Here is a 19439-nt window from a genome sequence, read left to right on the forward strand (position 1 = left end):
GGCATTTGAATATTACATGGTAATGGTATGGTAGAAGGTATGTTTAATTTTTCTTTGGATTTTGACTTCTGTGAGAATTGTTTATATGGAAAGAAGAATTAAGTAAGATTGTCCTTCGGTGCTACAAGGGCAGAAGGAATATTTACATGAAGAAGAAATTAAGTTGTTGATAATAGATAATGGTGGATAATTCTATAGGAATGAATTCAAATAATTTTGCAAGAAGTGTAGTATAGAAAGGGAAAATACTACTCTGTACACAGTTAAATAGAAAGCATTTGTAGAAAGGATGAATGTGACAGTGATGGAGAAAGCAAGGATCGTGCCTAATGGTGCTATATTAGGATAGGAATTTTGCCTAGATGCAATGGAAACTATATGTTACTTGGTAAATAGATCACACTCGTTAGTGTTGGATACAAATACTCCAAATGAGGTTTGGACTGGTAAGAAACCATGTATTTAACATCTCAAGGTATTTGGTTGTGATGCTTATGATCACATTCCAAAGGATAATAGGAGTAAGCCAGATAATAAAGTTGAAAAATGTATTTTTATTAGATTAAAATATGGTATGAAAAGTTATACGATTTGGAACCTAGAAACTAAGAAGGATGTGTATAACTTAGATGTGGTATTTAGAGAAATAAAAATTGTTTTAAATGAATAAGTCTTAACAAGAGAAAAATTATTGAATATATATTTAGAGTTCAAGGATGATGAGTCAAACTCTACAAAAGAACAAGAATCATAAGAAGAAGAACCACATACTACAATGTTAAGGAGATCAGTTCAAGAAAGAAGGAAACCATAAAGGTATACTCCACCTAATTTCCATTCAAATTTTTACCTTTTAATTACCAATTATGATCCTGTAACTATTATGTATGTAATGAATTTAGAGAATGGAAAACTTTGGAAAAATGCCATTCTTGAAGAAATGGTAGCCTTCAACAAGAATGATGCTTGGGATCTAATGGAGTTACTGGATGGAAGAACTATCATTGGAAACAAATGGATGTTTAAGAAGAAATTGAATGAAAAGGGAACATTTGGAGAAATAAAAATATTGATTAGTACCAAAAGATTATTCCCAAGTAGAGGAAATTGACTTTGGTGAGATCTTTCCTCCTATTTCCAAGTTAACTTCTATTAGATTTCTTTTCTTTGTTGTTATTGATTTTGATTTTTAAGTAGAAGAGATGGATGTGAAGATAAAATTACTACATGAGGCTCTGGAAGAAGAAATATACATAAAGAAACCATAAGGATTTGTGGTGAAGGAAAAGAAAGAATTGGTATGCTAGCAAAAAAATTCCCTATATGGGTTAAAACAATAACCAAGGATGTGGTATCAAAAACTTGATACTTATATATTGGGACAAGACTTCACAAAGAGAAAATTGAATCACTTTGTGCATTTCAAATTAGCCATTGATCATCTTATTTTTATGTGGATGATATGTTGTTGATTGGGAATGGTAGGGAAATCATCCAAGAAATGAAAACTCAATTGTCCTCTAAATTTGATGTGAAGGATCTTGGTGCTACGAATTTCATTTTGGTCATGGAAATTAGAAGTGATCTAGAAAAATAGGAAAATGTGATTAAATCATAGGAAGTATGTTGATTCAATGTTGTAGAGGTTTAATATGAATGAATATAAACTAGTAAATATCCCTATTCATGTAGGTGTAAATTTATCTATAGATCAATGTCCCAAGACATAGGAAGAGGAAAAGGAATTGTCCCATGTTCCATACGTCAGTTTGTTTGGAATTTTTATGTATGTAATGGTCTTTAGTAGACTAAAAATTGCACATGTAGCGGGAGTATTAAGTAGGGATATGTACAAATTAAGGAAGGAATATTTGATAGTAATAAAGAGGGTTTTCAAGTATTTGTGTGGAACTACTAGTTATGGATTGTGTTAGAAATAAAGACTAGAATTGGATAGAGTGCTAGACATGCATGGCTTTGTTGATGCATACTGAAATAGAGATCTAGGTAGGAGAAGAACTACAAGTGGGTATGTGTTTAAGCTATTTAGAGGAGTAATCAGTTGGATGAGAAAGAGACAGTTTGTGGTGGCACTCTCAACTACAAAAGTTGAATACATGGCATCTGATCATTCAAGTAAAGAAGAAATATGGTTAAAAAGATTGAGTTTAGGTATTATTTTGGTATAATGAGCTGGAGGAGAGATTTCCAATAATCATTGTAATATTCCTAGCAAAGAACCTAGTGTATCATTATAAGGTGAAGCATATTGATGTTTAGATTCATATTGTGAGAGATCTTATTGAATAAAATAAGTTCTTTTGGCGTAGAGAAAAATGGGAATTATTGCCTTGGATTGTTCATCATGTATTGTCGATCCCTAATATATGCAAATAAAACAACAAGTGGGAGAATGTTGGGTGTTTGTTATATTATTTGAAAGACTACCCATGTAATATACGTTACACCAAGTGCATTAGGGTCGAACACAACCACCCCCCCCCCCCCCCCCCCCTTCCCACAACAACCCCCAATTTTCTTGGGGGGTTTACAAGGGAGTGGAAGACCCCCTACATGGAGGTTCAAGTGTGGCTCCCTAAAAAAAAATGGGCAGTCTTTTGTGTCTATTTTTGGCAATTTTAAACACAGATTTCAATTTTAGCAGTTTTGTGGCACATGGTGATTCAACCCATGGTTTTCTGATTCCAGCTAAGGAGCTACCATCGTATTCTAATCCAAATTAATGAATTGGCAGTTTATGGATGTCGCAAGATATGCATATTCTATTATATTGTTGTAAAGAAAAAATATACTAAAAAATAATTTTTGTTTTATGGGTTTGGGTATCTATGGTGAAATATCTATGTTAAGGTGTGTGTTCCACTACATATTTTCTATTTTACTAAGAATATATTTGTACTAATTAATTGTATAGAGTTAATACCTACAAGGGAGAGATATAAGGGGAGAGGGAGAGAGAAAGGGATATAGGAGAGAGAGGGAGGGGGAGATGGGGAGAGAGAGAGTAAATGAAAGGTGAAGAGGGAGAGGGAGAGACAGTAAGGAGGTAGTGAGAGAGAGATGGAAGAAGATATAGGTAAATAGGTAAGTGGGGGGATAGTGGGGGAAGTAGAGAGAGGGAGAGTTGGGGAGAGGGGAAAAATCAAGGGGTAAAGAGTGGGGGGGGGGGGGGAGGAGTAAATGAAAATGAAAAAGAATGAGAGGAAATATACATAAGGGAAGAGAAAGATGGGTGCAAAGGGAGGCAGGGTGAGAGAGAGTGGAAGAGAGGGAGGGAGCATGAGAGAGAGTAGGAGATAAGGAAGAAGGGAGGGATGGAGGGATAGAGTGAGATAGAAATATAGAGATGGGAGTAAGAGCTTGAGTGGACATGAGATAAATAATGGGATAGAAGGGGCATGGCTGAGAGAGGTAAAGAGTGAAATAGGGGGAATAATGGGGTAGGGAGAGAGAGGGACAAAGGGGGGATTTATAGAGAGTAGAAGAGAGACGAGGGAAGGTGAGAGAGATTATGAGAGAGGGAGAGAGTAAGGGAAGGAAGAACAAAGTAATATAGAGAGATACAAAGATGGGGGTAAGAGCATGAGGTATATAGGGAGGGATATAAAGAGAGAGAAGGGAGTCGGAGAGAGTGAGAGAGGGAGGGGAAGAGAGTGAATGAGTGAGAGGATGGGAGAGAGAGATAGAGAGAAATAACAAGGGGTAGGGGAAAGTGAGAGTGTTGGGTTGTGTTATATTGTTTCCACGAGTAGGTTAGAGGGGGGGTGGAGCCCCCCCTTTGTTGCGCCAATTGCATAGCAGAGGGGTCACAGGGGGTTTGAGGGGGGAGGTTAGCCCCCCTCTATGGATTCTGGGGCAACACCCCAGGGAAAATTGTTTTGGACACTATATTAGGTGGGTGGACCTACCTATGGTTTTCTGCATGGTTTTCGGTCCATGGTATTGGATGCTTCGGAATGTATATATATGCACTGTAACATTGAAAGGAACATAATGAAAAAGCAAGCTAGTAGTCCCAATTTTGGGATCCAAGGGAAAATCTCTTTGTATATGTGTTTTATGTGTTATGCTCTCTCATTGTTTATTTTTTGTGTTTTAGAATTCATATGCAGGTAATTTATGTACGTGGTTAAAACATACATTTGGTATCATAACTGTTTTGGCTTCAAGGGGATGCCTTTGTTGCTGAGGGGTTTCACTCGGACCTGTGGTAGACCTTGTTCAGTGGGAGATCTGCAGGATCAATTCTGGTGGTAAAGGAAGATGGTGAGCAGTGGAAAGATGGAGATCGAGAAATTTAATGGTTAGAGTTTTGAGTTATGGAAACTCAAGATGGGGGATCTGTTGGTAGATAAGGATCAGTGGATCACGATAGAGCCAGGTACTAAACCAATGAGAGTGTTCGATGAAGAATGGAAGAAGTTGGATCGAAAGGAAAAGAGCACAATATGATTGTGTGTCTCAGATTCAGTATTGTTGAATGTATTAGGGGAAGCTATGGCTAAGGCTTTGTGGGAAAATTTAGGGACTTTGTACAAATCTAAGTCTCTGGTGAATAAACTATTCCTACGAAAAAAGTTGTATAACCTGAGGATGAAAGATGGAGACTCGGTGACAGAGCATCTAAATGCATTTAATACTATGGTAAGTCAGTTATTATCTGTTGATATTAAAATTTCAGATGAAGATAAGTACATCAGTTTGTTGTGTTCTCTACCAGATTCATGGGATAGTCTAGTTATTGCAATAGGTAGCAATGCAACTGCCTTGCATTTTGATGAGATAGTCTCATCCTTGCTGACAGAGGAGATGAGACGAAAAAATATGGAGAGCCAGAATGGTGATGCCTTGTCTGTATGAGGACGGTCCCAGAAAAGAAACAAAAATAAGTCATCGAGTGGGAGATCTAAATCTAGGGGGAGATCAAAATCTCAAGGAAAACCTATAAAGGTGTGCTGGAAATGCGGAAAGGAAGGGCACTATAAAAGGGACTGTAAATCTAAAGCTTCTGACTGTTGGACACCTAATCCTCTATGGGTTGGTGTAGAATGTGAACAGCCATGAGAGTCCAAGAGACCTTGGGATGTGGAACCCAATGGTCACACAAATGTACTATAAATGCATATCATGTCAATAATAATGCAATTCAATGTTTATCATCTACCTTCGTTGTTTACATGTCGTGTGACTTTAACATGGTATCGAAGCTTCAAGTCTGCATGTCTGAGTTTCTTGTGCTTTGTATTTCTCAAATGTGTTTGATAATCCTTTCCATAACGTCTCTATTTCTACTTCTCAGCAACGATATTTCCATTAAGCTCTGACCATACTAGCGTATCCTAGATTTGAAGTTCAAAGGGAATACAAAACAACTTGCCGTTGTATTGAATTCCACAATGGTGAATGAAGCAGTGAGTCTCTCCTTCTGTTATGTTTTTTGGCTCATGTGTTGAATGTATATGCAACGATGCATTCATATCCGTACATTGTGTTAGTATTTTGAAAGTCATGCATATCGGTTTATGGTTAACTCCCCATACCACTATTGTCATAAATAATGCCAGGTTGACATAATAACACCCCTCACCTCCACATTATCTGTTAATATAGATGGGGTTCAGTTGAATGTTATGTGCCATACCACAGTTGAATGCATCAATTGTTGTATCTAAAGCATCCCACCTAGTACCGAACTATCATTTTCAGTGCTATTCGCTGCTTGTCAATTTTTCAATTTTTTATTGGATCCCATTTTCTGCATGTTTGTCAGCCTATCAATAACGCCTCTACCCACCCTTCCAAATCTAGCTAAATTTAGATGCATGAGTGAAACTCATCTCTTGAATAAAAAAAATGACCCCAGTCCTTTTCCCATCAATTCTCCCATTCAGTTTTCCTATTCTAACTTGTGTGTTTCCTCTTCACTTGGCTACCTAATGCACCTGACAACTTGATTGTTGTCTTCATTAATTCATTGTGCATTTAATTTTGATTGACGCTTGTGTTGTCGTTGGTTATGAAGCTAGAAGCTTGAAACAATAATATGCGATAGTCATTTATTATGTTGGTCATTCCTCTGCATTAAGACCTATGCATACAATGCAGTGAACATTGCAATAACGTACAGTGTGTTGAACCTACAATTATTCCTCTGGTCAAGACAGGTACATGAGACTAATTTTTGTGAAGGTTGTGACTCCCACTTGAAAGTTGTATGCTCATTCTCTTCCAACAATTTCCTAAAATTCATTTGATAACTGTATCTTTCATGCTGTAAATGCATATGTTTCTCAGTAAAACTCGTTAATGAACGTCTCTCATATCATTCACACACTACAAATTGGTGATGAGTGATGAATATATAAGGACCTAAGCAATGGTTGTTAGTAAAACTCTGACCAATTTCAATGTGAAGGAAATTTAGAGGCAGTCCAAAACTTCACTTTTTTGTCATTGCTAGTTGTAGCTAAAATTGTTGCGAGACCATTTTCTGTTGCAAGAGGCTGAGGTGCCCAAGCCATACATGTGATATCCCTGTCATGAGATTTATCTATTGTATCAAGAATTTCTCCAGTCTCAAAACTTAACCATTGTAACATAGAACCATGTGTCACAACAATGACCTTATCATCTGGTGAGAGGGCCATTCGGTCATAATGCAGCACTAAACCCTTTTCATTTTGCAACGGTATTGGAAACACCTTCAAACACTTGGGATCTTCATCAAGATGGTATCGAACATTAATGTTCATGTATTATTAGGTTCATATCTTTGGTTCCATTCAAGGGTGAATTGTGAGAGGTGATTAATTGAAGTCTATGCGCCAATTAGAATGGATACATATAAAATGTGTAATTTATAAATACAAGTTGGCAGGTGACTTCATGTTGGCTCATATACCTATGATTTTTTTCATATAACATATATGTTGAGTAATATGTGTGAACACAGAGTTATGCATCAAATGAATTCGGCAATGCACAAGGAGTGCCATTTATGAGTAGAGCTTCAAGGTTTGCATCCCGTCAGTACTTATTGTGGAATTTTGGTGATGTAAATCCCCCATTGCAAAGTACAGGTGATTAAATTAAGGGAGCGTTGGTGGTTTCCAATTAATGCAGAGGTCTTCCCAAACATGATGCAATAGGGGAGTACATGCAAGTTGTTCTGTACGGCATATGCATTATATCCTCTCTGTTGTTGATTGTGTTATATTGGAGTTTGAAGTTTAGCGTTGAGTTCCTAATTGTTTTACTATTTTTTGAGGTTGAAAAATGGATTTAATTTGTAAAGTATTAGAGTTTCTCAAAACGCTGATACAATGTACTATTGAAGACACAGTAAAAATAAGCAAAGCCAATCTTGCTCATATTCAAATATGTCTACAAGATGCACATCAAAAGATTGATTTTTTGCAATTAGAATCTCAGCTTCAGCAAGAAGAATTAAAACAAAATATTTGTCATTCTGAATCTATTTCTATTTAGAAAATTGATACACACTCCCATCAGCTTCCAGAAAGTAATCATATCAATGAGATTAATATTGATTTAGATGTAATACCCATCTCAAGAGCAGAGTTGAATGCAGAAGTAGAAATTCAGCATACGCTTCCCAAGCCCATCATCAGACCTTGGGAAGAACTTGTCCATAACAAGCACAAAACTAGTCTTGGATATGACAAGGATGTATCCTTTCATATTCCAAACTATTCCAAGCCTATCAAATTCCAGGGTGCAGGATTTCTTGATGAGACTTCACCTTCACCTATTCCAGATTCTGCTCCTTCACATTCGCAGTCAAAAATTGTTAAATTCCAACACTGTGACCGAGTTGGCCATATGAAGGATCACTATTTTGATCTTCATCCATGTAAGCACTGTCATAAAACCAGCCATTCTTCAAACAGATGCTTCAAAAAAAAGCCTCCTACAAGAACAATGATTCATCTTGGATGGATCACTTCTTGGAAATGGGCATCAATAGCGAAGAATATATTTCAGTCATATGTTCGAACTTGTTCTAGAGTATTGAACAATCTTTCAGTTGAGTTTTCTCCATCATCTCACCTTGTATCTGACAGGGGGGAAATGATGGTCATCTACAAGCTTCAAAGCCACATCAAGCGAGCCTGAGCCACAACCTGCCATACCAGATTCAGAATTGTACCCAGAGACAAAGATGCCCCTGATCGTGCCTTCAGTTGGTGATACCTCTTCAAAGAATTGGGGACACTTCCTCTAGTAGAATACTTCAGCTTCCTGCCAATTTTGGAAGAGTTCCAGGAATTGCATTAAGCATTCCAGAGTTTTTGGTCATCCTTAAACCATAACAGGTTGAGACCTCCCTTTTCAGGTTGAAGTTCGAGCCCTTTTATGCAAGGTGAGACCTCCCTTTCATGGTTGAAGGTTTCCCTCTTCAAAACATCAGGAGCACTTCCTCTAGCAGAAGACTTGAGCTTCATGCCAGACTTGGAAGAGTTCCGAGAACTCCACTAAGCGTTCCAGTGTTGGTGTTCATCCTTAAACCACCCCCCTTATACCAACATTTCAGAGAGCACATTCAGCCTAGTGCTGCCATGCATTTTTTTCACATTTTATATTACAACTCTCTTCTTGGACTTATACATACCCCTTCGAATTAAGGGGGGGAATGTTGGATACCTAATCCTCTATGGGTTGGTGTAAAATGTGAACAACCATGAGAGTCCAAGAGACCTTGGGATGTGGAACCCAATGGTCACACAAATGTACTATAAATGCATATCATGTCAATAATAATGCAATTCAATGTTTATCATATACCTTCGTTGTTTACATTACATGTGACTTTAACACTAACAAAGGAAAGGAATCTAATGATTCTCCTTCTACAGAGGCGAAAACCACCTCAGATGAAGGTGGGGATGTGTACTTGGCTTCTTCAAGTAAACATGTAGATCATGAGGCGTGGTTGATTGACTCAGGTGCATCCTTTCACTTCATTCTCGATAGATAGTGGTTCTGGGAGTATGAAAAATATGATGGTGGTGATTTCTACTTGGGGGATGATAGGAAGGCTAAAATCATTGGTCGTGGAAAAGTTAAGTTGAATTTGCAAGGTGGAAGGATTAGAACACTTCCACGTGTTCTGCATATCCTGCATTGGCCAGAAATCTGATTTATGTAAGTAAGCTCAATGTTGCAAGTGTAAAAACAGTGTTCGAGAAGGATACCTACAAGATGGTTCGCGGAGTACTGGTATTGATGTAGGGAGTTCAGATTGGAACTTTGTACAATATGCAAGGTAACATTGTTGTTGATGGGTGCAACAGTTCTATGGTTCTTGAAAGTGGAGCACAAAATCTAGTGGTATCTGGAGAAAAGACCATGCTATGGCATCAAAGACTTGGACATATTGGAGAGAAGGGCCTTTGAATACTTCATGGTAAAGGTATGGTAGAAGGTATGACTAATATCTCTCTGGATTTTGATTTCTGTGAAATTGTATATATCGAAGTAGAATCGGGTGAGTTTCCCCTCTTGTGGTAAGAGGGCGAAACAGATATTAGAGATTGTGCACAATGATGTGTTTGGACCAGTGAAGGTTCCATCACTGGGTAAGTCTGTGTACTATGAATCATTTATAAATGACTTATCAAGGAATACATGGATATATTTCCTTAAGAATAAATCTGAAGTCTTTGACAGGTTTAAATAATTTAAGGCTCTTATGGAAAATCGACAGAGAAGAAGATAAAGGTGATGAGGACAGATAATGGTGGAGAGTTTTGCAAGAAGGAATTTGAAGAATTATGTAAGAATCATGGTATAGCATGGCAAAAGACTACTCCATACACACCTGAGAAAAATGGAGTTGCAGAAAGAATGAACAAGACATTAATGGAAAGGGCAAGAAGCATGCTCAGTGGTGCCGGGTTAGGATAGGAATTTTGGGCAGAGGCAATGGAGACTACATGTTACCTGGTCAACAGATCACCATCATCAGTGTTGGAGGATAAGACTCCACAAGAGGTATGGACTGGTAAGAAACCCTCTCTTTCACATCTGAGGGTATTTGGATGTGATGCATATGTGCATGTTCCAAAGGAGAAAAGAACAAAGTTGGATAATAAATCTGAAAAGTGCATCTTTATTGGGTGTTAGTGTCAGTATCTACATACTTCCATCAGGGATCAAAATTTTCTCTTTGCATTTTCATTTTAGGGGTCCCATACTGAAAATTTTACATCATTTCATTAGGTCATGTCAAACTGATCCACTGATGGTTGTCTTCTCTTCAGAAAATCTAAATTTTTCCCTCATAGAGTATACTTGCTGACCCTTCTTCAGGTTGTCTTCAGTCATGGTTTCATGGTCAATTGGCAATCATGCTTTCATTAGGTCATAGGGCATGTTTTCATTAGGTTTTTCATTAGGTCTTAGGGTATGTTTTCATTAGGTCTTAGGGTTTCATCACCAAGGTCAAGAGCATGATTTAAAAATGTAAATAAAGGTCAGCAAGGGTATGAGGATGATAAATAAGTCAAGCATGATGGCTTGTAGGTCATAATCACTATATATTTATCTTTTAACCTAATGTAATTTTCACCTCAAAAACATGTTTTTGAGGTGAAAATAGAGTATTTTGAGTTTATTTGTATTTCTTATGTAATTTTAAGTCACTATATGTAATAAATGATCCCAGCTGCACCAGAGCATCTCTCCTTGCTGCAAGACAAAGAAACACTGCAAAAATCAGTTCAAGTTGAGCATTATCCACCTGCAAAGACACAAAGAAGAAAAAGCATTAAAAACAGAGTTTTGAGAAAGAGAAAGAAACATTAGAAAGTGGGCTTTTCAAGTGAAAAATCAAAATCTACTCCTATTTAAGCTCTCACATTTCATTTTCAAGTTCATTATTCTCATTTGGCAAGCAAGGAGTCAAAAAGTGAGAAGAAGAGGCAAGCTTGAGCGATTTTTGGGCGAAGAAGAGTTGGCGTTGCGCTTCTGCAGAGTGGCGTTGCACTTCTGGAGTAGTGGAGGAGTGGCATTGCACATTAGCAAAGTGGCATTGTGCATTTGAGGCAGGCAAGGTTGGCATTGCACGTTCAGAGCTTGGCGCTACGTGTTGAGACCGGTGCTATGCATCTCGCAAACTTTCGCAGTGTTATTTTACACTGGCCTGCGCTTCTAGGGTGGCGCTGCGTGTCTGTGCACCGGCGCTACGCGTTGAGCAGAAGGGTCATAAAGCCCTCAAAACTTCAAGAAACCTCCAAATTGCTCTCTCTTACCTTCATTGCAAGTAAGTTGACCTCCTTTATTGCAGTTTTTGTTTGCATATCAACATCACAAGCATCATTCTCCATGATAAATATGAAACCCTAAAAATCTCCCTAGTGATGCCTAAAACCCTAAACCCTCATTGTTCATCCTATCACCTATCCCTAGAACTCTAAACTCGATCCCCTTATCCCTTTATCCCTTTACCCCTATTCCATATCATTCCCATCCCTTTATCCCTTTTCCCGAAGGGCAATTTTTCAAACAAAACAAGCCCTCCCTCTCATTTCCTACTCCCTCATTCATTTTTAGCCCATAAAGTCATCTCCCATCCTCTCACTCCTAAAAGACTCTCACTCATTCCCTTCATACAACCTTAAACTTTGCAAATATGGACACAGAGGACTAAGACTATGAGGAGGAGGAAAACATAGGCAGTGACACCTCAACAGATAGAGCTAGGTAGCAGAGAAAACCACATAAGGGAGGCAGGATTATTAGAGAGGAGCCATCAAACCTTAGGGAATTACAGGCCTCTCAGTTGGCTGTCACATGTTTTAGATATCTTGGCTGCTATGAGTTCTGTGAGCAGGTAGAGAGATTTCAACACCACCCTAAGCTCATTAGACTTTTTGTAGCTCATCTTCAGGATAACAGGGTGATTCTTATTGGGGTAACATTGACAGTCTCACCCTCCATCATTTCAGATCAACCAGGATTCTGAATGTAGGGGAGAAGTGGTACAAGGCCCAGGACCTGGATGAACACTACTATGAGCCTTTATCAAACCCTGGTATAGAAATGAGTTGAAGAGACTGTTTCCTTTCAGATTTCTCGAAGACAAGTATGTCCCCATGATGAAAATCATCATGAAGTACTTCACTTGTGTGGGTAGTTTCTCCAAGTTGTACACCTATCACATCAGGATCCTCATGCATTTTACCAGGGTGAGGATGTTAAACCTCCCTTACTTCTTGTTTAGGAATATTGAGAAGATGGCTCATTTTGTCTAGAAGAAGCCATACCCTTAGCAGATGAGCAGCCTCTATCACTATTCCTTGGTCAAGATGATTGTGCTTCATCATCTCAATCTCCTCAACATCTCTTGGGAGAAATTTATTTATCATGACATCTCCAGGGGTCCTCAAATTCCTCCACCAGTGTCTCAAGAAGTAGGGAGACCTTCTAGCAGTATTCAGGTGAAAACAGATGAGGAAGCCAAGGAGACTAGAACTATTGAGGTGCCCATTTACATGACATATCAGAGGGGCACAAGGAGATTGTTTGCATTGGATAGGCAAATGCTAGCTCCACAAGATATGGAAGGGGCTTTGCCTTCTTCTCCAGCACAGTAGGTACAGGTGCAGCAGCTGCACAAAGGGAAGGAAAAGATGATAGAGGAGAGTTTTGATGATGAGGAGGAAAGGGACTTTGACTTGACAGAGCATGATGAGCCGGAGCAGCATTATACCCATCATGGAGAGGAAATCATTGACTTAGAGGCTCAGGATGAAGAAACCATAAAAGACATCATCATACAAGAAAATGAGGCTCAAGTAAAAGCTTTGATGGACAATTTGGAGAGGGCCAAGTATGTCATCACATATTTGGAGCAAGAAAACAAGTAGTTGAGTGACAAACAAGTCCTCATGGAGTTGGAAATGCTCAAGGTAAAATGAAAAAGTGGCAAAGAGGCACAAGTCACTTTGACTCCCATTGAGAAGGAGATTGAAGATGATAGAGAGACTTGGCTTGAGAGAGTCAAATTTCACCTTGAGAAGTTGCTACAGAAGGCCAATAGAGACAATCAGATGATCAGACACATGGCCTATCATTACAGGACCCAAAACAAGATTTGCAACATGAGGGTCAAGAAGATGAAAGCTAGGCTCAAGCGGGCCTTGAAAGGAAAAAAGGAGGAGGATAGGCTTAAGCTGCTTACTAAAGCTTCCTTGGCTCATGAGGACACTTGATGATGGTGCTTCTCACCAACTTTGGGCAAGTTTGGAGAGTTTTTTTTCATTTACAAATTTTTGAAATTCTACACACAGGAAAACTACCTAAACGCACAACACCACTGACACTACGCTTTTCCTAGGGGCACCCAATGAAGAAATGGCTTGAATTTTTGGATTCATAGTGATGAGGACATTCTCCCTAGATATTTTCAAAGTTTTTAGAGCAGAACTGGTCCACAAAAAGGTCAAAAAAATCCTAAAAATGACGTTTCTGCCACTTTTTGGACACACAGAAGTAGTCTTGGGATAATCAAGTTGTGAGGGGCTAAATGAGCTTCAAATGCATAAATTCTAGGTTTTTTAGAAAGTATACTTGAGAACCTTTCCAATGAGCTATCATGAGCTCAATTTGGATGCCGAGAAGGCCTCCAAAAGGGACTTGAAAGTGGCGCTACATGTTGGGCCAATGGCGCTATGCGTAGGGCAGATTTTGCTAAGGATGGCCATTTTTCCAGTTTTTTACTGTGTTCATGGATTCTCTCTCATGGAGGATGATTTACCTTTGTAAATTATGACTTGGCATGTAAATATGATAGATAAATAGTAATAGAGGGTAGATTCATTGCTTTAGAAGTCAGTTTGAGCTCAAATGAATTAGTTTTTCACTTTTAGAGGCAAGTTGTTGAGATGCCTATATTCTTGTTTCTTGTTCAGTATTAGTTAGATTAGCTCCTCATCTTAGGGATTCGACCCCTGAGGATGGGAGGAGGTTGAATTCATGTCTATATCTTCTTCTTCTTTCTCATTGTAAAGGGTTGGACTCAGCTGGATGCTCAGACCTTGATTGTACACCATTTTGTAGCAGTTTAGCAGGAGATTAATAAGAATTGCAACTATTTTTATGGGATCCATGTGGTATGGAGTTTTAGTACAGTTTCTTCTTATGTGATCATATTTTAATGTGTTTTTTATGTTTTTTTAATCATTTCATTGCTTTTATTTGAATGTTTTCAAGTTGATAGGTTGAATTCATTACATCAGTGCTCTGCCTTGGGAAACAATTCACCATTTCATATTTTCTGTAGTCTAGGTGGTGGGCTCCAGTATTGTAGCAATAATGTTGCAAATCCTAGGACTCCCTTCTTTACTTTTATCAACCCGGTAGTTTGTAACAAACTTGGAAGCGACAGTGCTGTATGCACAAGTACTAGCTCTTGCCGCGGCTGTCACTTGATCAGCTGGCACAAGTCCGCTAGGAGCTTAAGCCAACTTCTATGAGCTCTTAGGAGAAGCTTTTTAACTTATGGATGAAATTTAACTCAAAGGAGGCTAATCTACTTGCAGAAAAAAAACTGAAAGAGGAAAGGAAATGCAAACCCTAGCAAACCCTAGTTTTACCGACTAACCCTACTGGTGCAAGAAAAATGATGCAAGCTACAGAAAGGAATTCCATTGACTCTTAGAAAGGTAAAATTCATGTGACTAAGCTACTTCTGAAGTGAAATCTAAAAAGAAACATCTTTTTGTATTTTTGAGTAAGTTGGCAGGATTATTGTGCATGTGCTTCAACTGTTTTTTACTGTGCAGAGGTGGATTGGCGAAAGGAAATGCTTGCAGGAGGTCGGGAAGGTTAGAAGAGGGCCTAAGGGGTCCCTAGCACCCTTCCAAAGAGTTTCACAGTGATCGAATCTCAAGAAACGGCTTTCGTGAGCTTCTACAAGAAGTCTGCAGGGGTTCTACAGGATGTTCTGTAATTTTCTACAGGATGTTCCGAAAAGGGGATTTTGGAGGGTTGATGGAGGAAAAACGGTGGGAAAATGGAAATGGAGTTTGGATAAGAATGTTAAGGGGTCTAGGACCTGGTGAATGAGGCTAAGGAGCGATTGGAGTCGTTCGAGGATGGAGAGAGAAATGATGCACAAGAATGTAGAAATTAGGGCAAAGCAAGAGAATGTGGCAAATGTAAGGCAAGAATCCGAGTTAGAGGACGAAGCAGGTTGCATGGATGGGTAAGGATAGATGAGGAGGTATCACAAGTACTCTGCACATGATTTTTCAAAACTAACCAACAAAGACTAAGAAAACCAAAGATCTAGCTGTTTTAACCTATTTTGACCTAAATAACAGCAAAGAAAATGAACAGTAGTTTATTTGCAATGAAATCATGTGAAATATCTATGCCAAGTAAGCAATCATGAACTTGAGCATGTAACCACAACTAGTATCAACTTCTACAAATGAAAATCTAACACTAATAATTGCATGATGAAGCAAAGACAATGTTTTTGGTGGCAGCAAGGACACCTTGGTCCCAGCTCATGGTCCCATTGAGGGAGAGGTGAGATCAGAGGTGCTTGATAGCCTTTTTCTGAAGATCTTCTCTGTTATTAACCTATCAAATCAATCTGAACATGAAAATCCTTTTTTAATCATCAAAAGCAACCTAAATAACAAAACAAGATTTAAATCTAAATAGCATATTTTTATTCTAAGAATGTAGCAAAAACACATAAAGGTAAACAAAGGAGGTACTAGGCACTTGGGTTGGGCCCAACCCCAAGAGCTACAGCCTCATAAAAGAGATTAGAGCTGGTGCAAAGTTGGATTCATCTTTATTGAGCAAGAAATAATAGTTACATCAAAAACTGTCCACAAGGGAAAGCTTGAAAGTGTGCTGAAATGCAGAGCTAACCTACTGCCTAAAAAATGACTAAAATCGAACTACAAACTAGCTAACTTTTGCCTACAAAGTGACTAACTGAAATGAGGCCCTAAGCCTTCTTATTTATACAAATTGAGGACCCCAACAGCCCTCCTAAAGTTTAGGAACTCGACTGCCAAAACTTGTAGTTAACAGCAATTTTACTAGCCCTTGCTTGGCTGCCCTTGTGATAATCGATTTGGTGGCCCTTGAACTCCGAGCTGATGGTGGAGAATTTGAGGTAAGGGACCATAAATGAAGAGGACACCTTCCTAAAAATACTCTCCACGAATTTGGCTGCCAAGTGCTCATTTAAACCTTTGATTTTGTCTCCAAATTGACCAAAAAGACTGCATAAAGCACACATTAGACTTGTTGGCATAATGACTAACCCAATTCACTCTATTAGCATAAATATAATCAAAAACATGCAATAAACTAATGAGAATGGTGGATTAAGTCGAATTAGGAGGCTAAATGAGCCCATATAATTATCCATTTTTGGGGCTCATCGTCACCCCCCTACTGAAAGTGTTGCTCATCCTCTGAGCAACTAATCTATCTCCTCATCTTTGATGGCCCTGGTGGCCTCCCTGTCATGCCAAGCTTCTGAAGTGATGTCCTCTTCTCGGTCATGAAACCATGCTTTTCTCTCTGCTTCTTCCCCCTGCCTGTGCTCCTTTTCTTGTAGCAGTTTTGTTAGTGCCTCAACCTCAGCCTGCAGCTTGTCCTCTCTTTACTGTTCATCAGATGTTTCCTTGTCTTTCCTTCTTCTTGTGATTGTTTTGCCGCCTTTTCCTCAAATTGCTCGATCTCTCTTAGCTTAGCCCGAGTTTCCTGTAGAGAATTCTCAGCTTCCTGTAGAACTATCTCAACTTCCTGTAGAGCTATCTGTGAGTCCATCATCTGAATTCTCTCTCCCCAAGTGATGGTTTTTGGCTTCCTCATTCATAGGTGACGGTTATCTTTGAATGAGACTCCCCCTTTTGTTTAGTTGTTGTGTTCTTAATGACAATTTGCTCCTTTGACTGTGGCTGGAGTCTGCCTACTTTGATCTGTGTGCTCCTCCTCGCTTTAAAGTACATGGAGGTTTGCCTCTTTCTCTTCCCTTTCTTCTTGGGAGATGTGCTTAAGGCATCAAGCACAACTGCTACCTCCCTAGCCAATATCTCGGGTGATTTATCCTTTTGCTCCTCTGTTTTTATACTTCCTGTAGAAAGTCCTATGTCGACTATTCTCATGCTTCCTGTAGAAACTGTTTTCAACCGTTTCGGTCTGCTTGGCTGGATGTGTATTTCCTTTTAAATTTTATGTGGTTGCCTTGGTTGTGATAACTTTCATTTGGGCTTTCTTGGCCTTTTCTTCCCAACCTTTTTCCTTTTTCACCCTCTCTGTTTTTGCTGTTGTCTCCTTTTCTGTCTCATGCTCAACGGTCATGTCAAATTCCTCTCTTTCCTTCTGTTCTTCCTCTGTTTTTCCCTCTGCTTCAATGTCTTGTGCTCCCTCATCAATGTTCTTCTCAATTTCTTCAGTTGGCATGGTGTTGAGTTTGTGTTTTAACCAAAAAGAAAATTGTTTAGGGAAACAGTCATTTCACTGCGACAGAGGATAGCTGAATTTTCTTCTTTTTCTAAGACCAAATAAGGAATTCTTCATGTGCTCCTTACAACATCAAATGGCAGTAATTCCCTTGTGTTAAAAATGTTGTCACCTAGAATTGGTCTGTCTGTTTATGAAAGAAATTTGTTTACAGCGCAGAGCATAAGGACATTGGTTTTTTTTTCAACACATTGATAGATATGTAAATTCAGGTTTTTCCACACACACAGGTTGGTGTCTACTGTTGCATGTCTTCTTTGCAAGGGAATTTTTTTATTTTCTTTTTTTTTTAAACTGATGAGGAGATTTCGGATGCAGATAAACTCAGTGAATCATGCAGGCAGACTTCCACTGTTCTCAATGCACAGGCAGACTTTTTACTCTCATTTTTCAATTTAATGCCGTGTTCAATTCACTGTTTTGCACCAAAAAATTATGCACAAAGAAGTTTCCCTGATCCTACCTCGTTTTGAGATTGAACTTCACTGAAAATCCCAGGTTTTCTTTCTGCATGGTTTTTTCCTGCGTTTCCTGTAGAAGCCTTCCTGTAGAATGAAAAGGTGCTTCCTGTAGAGCCCGATAGGCAGGAGATTTTAAAAAATGGTAGAAATCTCGAGAAAGCAAGTAGGAATCTTGCAGAGGACCACTGGTTAACTAATCTGGACGTGGTGGACACGTGCTTCAGTTGTGACCGCAGTTGAACAAAGAGTGGTGAGAGTTTCAGCCGAGCACCATTTAATTTCTGCGTGATTCGTGGTGAGGGAGCGAGGTGGCCAGGTGTACGTAGCCACATGCAGACTGCAGTGCTATGATGAACTATATGTTCTCTTCTTGTTAATCAGTTTCACTGGAGTTCAAACGGCCAACACTACCTGTTTTTTTAATTTCACGTGAGTTGTCTATACACGTATGTTGCATGATTTATGGCTGAGCGCTAGAGAATTGGACAAGGAACTGTCGGATTAATCCCACCACTTCATTCGTTTATGCACTTTCGAATCATATTGATGCAAATAGAGGAACTGGTAGACACATACCTGTAAGTCGACGTGCTGTTGGGTCCTTTTTTTTTGCTGCTACATGCTCACATTCCCTTGTTGGATGCCTGGATCCTTTATGCTATAAGCTTTTTGTTGTCTTATGTTTGGTTATTTTCCTTGTGCAGGTATCCTCTGGCCGGATCCACTCTGCAGGAGCTGGCTTCAACGTTCAGATCTACACCCTCATGCTGTTGACGCTGAATTTTCACAGGACAGAAACTTGTTTTCTCCATTGCTCCCGAAAGATAGACCGGATCGATCTGAAACTTTCTGAGCATGTTCCTATCATCATTATGCACCTCCCATAGCAAAATTGCGATCAATGGATGCACATATTTCAAGAAAAGCGGAAAATGGCCGAATATTACAGAGATCAATTTCTCGGAAACCGTGCATCGAAATCTGCTGAAACTACTTGGGTAGGTTTATATCACCCATATGCATCTCCCCATGAAACAAGTTTTGAAATGGATGCACGGATATGGAAAAAATGCAAAAATGGTTGACGGTGATGGAGGTGGATTTCTTGGAAACCGTGCACCAAAATTGGTTAAAATTGCTCAGGCATGTTTCCATCATCCCTATACAACTCCCCATAAAACGGTTTTGTAAATGGATGCACGGTTTTCACGTGAGAGAAAAAACAAATTTCAGCACTATGTATTTTTGCTTCCAAGCATTCTGCAGTTTTTTGCATGGTAAGAAAAATGAGTTTGGGCTATAATGCAGACTTGGAATTCGTTGATGCAGAGTCTAGATGGAGCTTAGACAAGTAGAGTGTGTGAGACTTCGTTGCTTGACTTGTCACTTAAGAATTCTTGCTGTCAATCTGAGGCAAACCGGGTTTCTTGTATGACT

The 19439-nt window shown here is 39.1% G+C and overlaps 1 protein-coding gene across 1 annotated transcript; it reads right to left on the minus strand.

Moving 5' to 3' along the window:
- Positions 1-6425: 6425 nt before the first annotated feature.
- On the minus strand, positions 6426-6773 carry LOC149198103 (uncharacterized). The gene has a single exon (XM_089408927.1). It carries the CDS (start codon positions 6771-6773, stop codon positions 6426-6428), a length of 348 nt encoding a protein of 115 aa, XP_089265053.1.
- Positions 6774-19439: the final 12666 nt, after the last annotated feature.

The sequence above is a fragment of the Pinus tabuliformis genome, chromosome 2_2 (assembly GCF_031772625.1).
Source record: "Pinus tabuliformis cultivar Carrire ecotype Pingquan chromosome 2_2, CPIR1, whole genome shotgun sequence".
In the NCBI taxonomy this organism is placed as follows: Eukaryota; Viridiplantae; Streptophyta; class Pinopsida; order Pinales; family Pinaceae; genus Pinus; species Pinus tabuliformis.

Bases quoted from the DNA above. Each gene is read 5' to 3' on its own strand.
- LOC149198103 (XM_089408927.1), bottom strand. From the start codon at position 6,773: ATGAACATTAATGTTCGATACCATCTTGATGAAGATCCCAAGTGTTTG.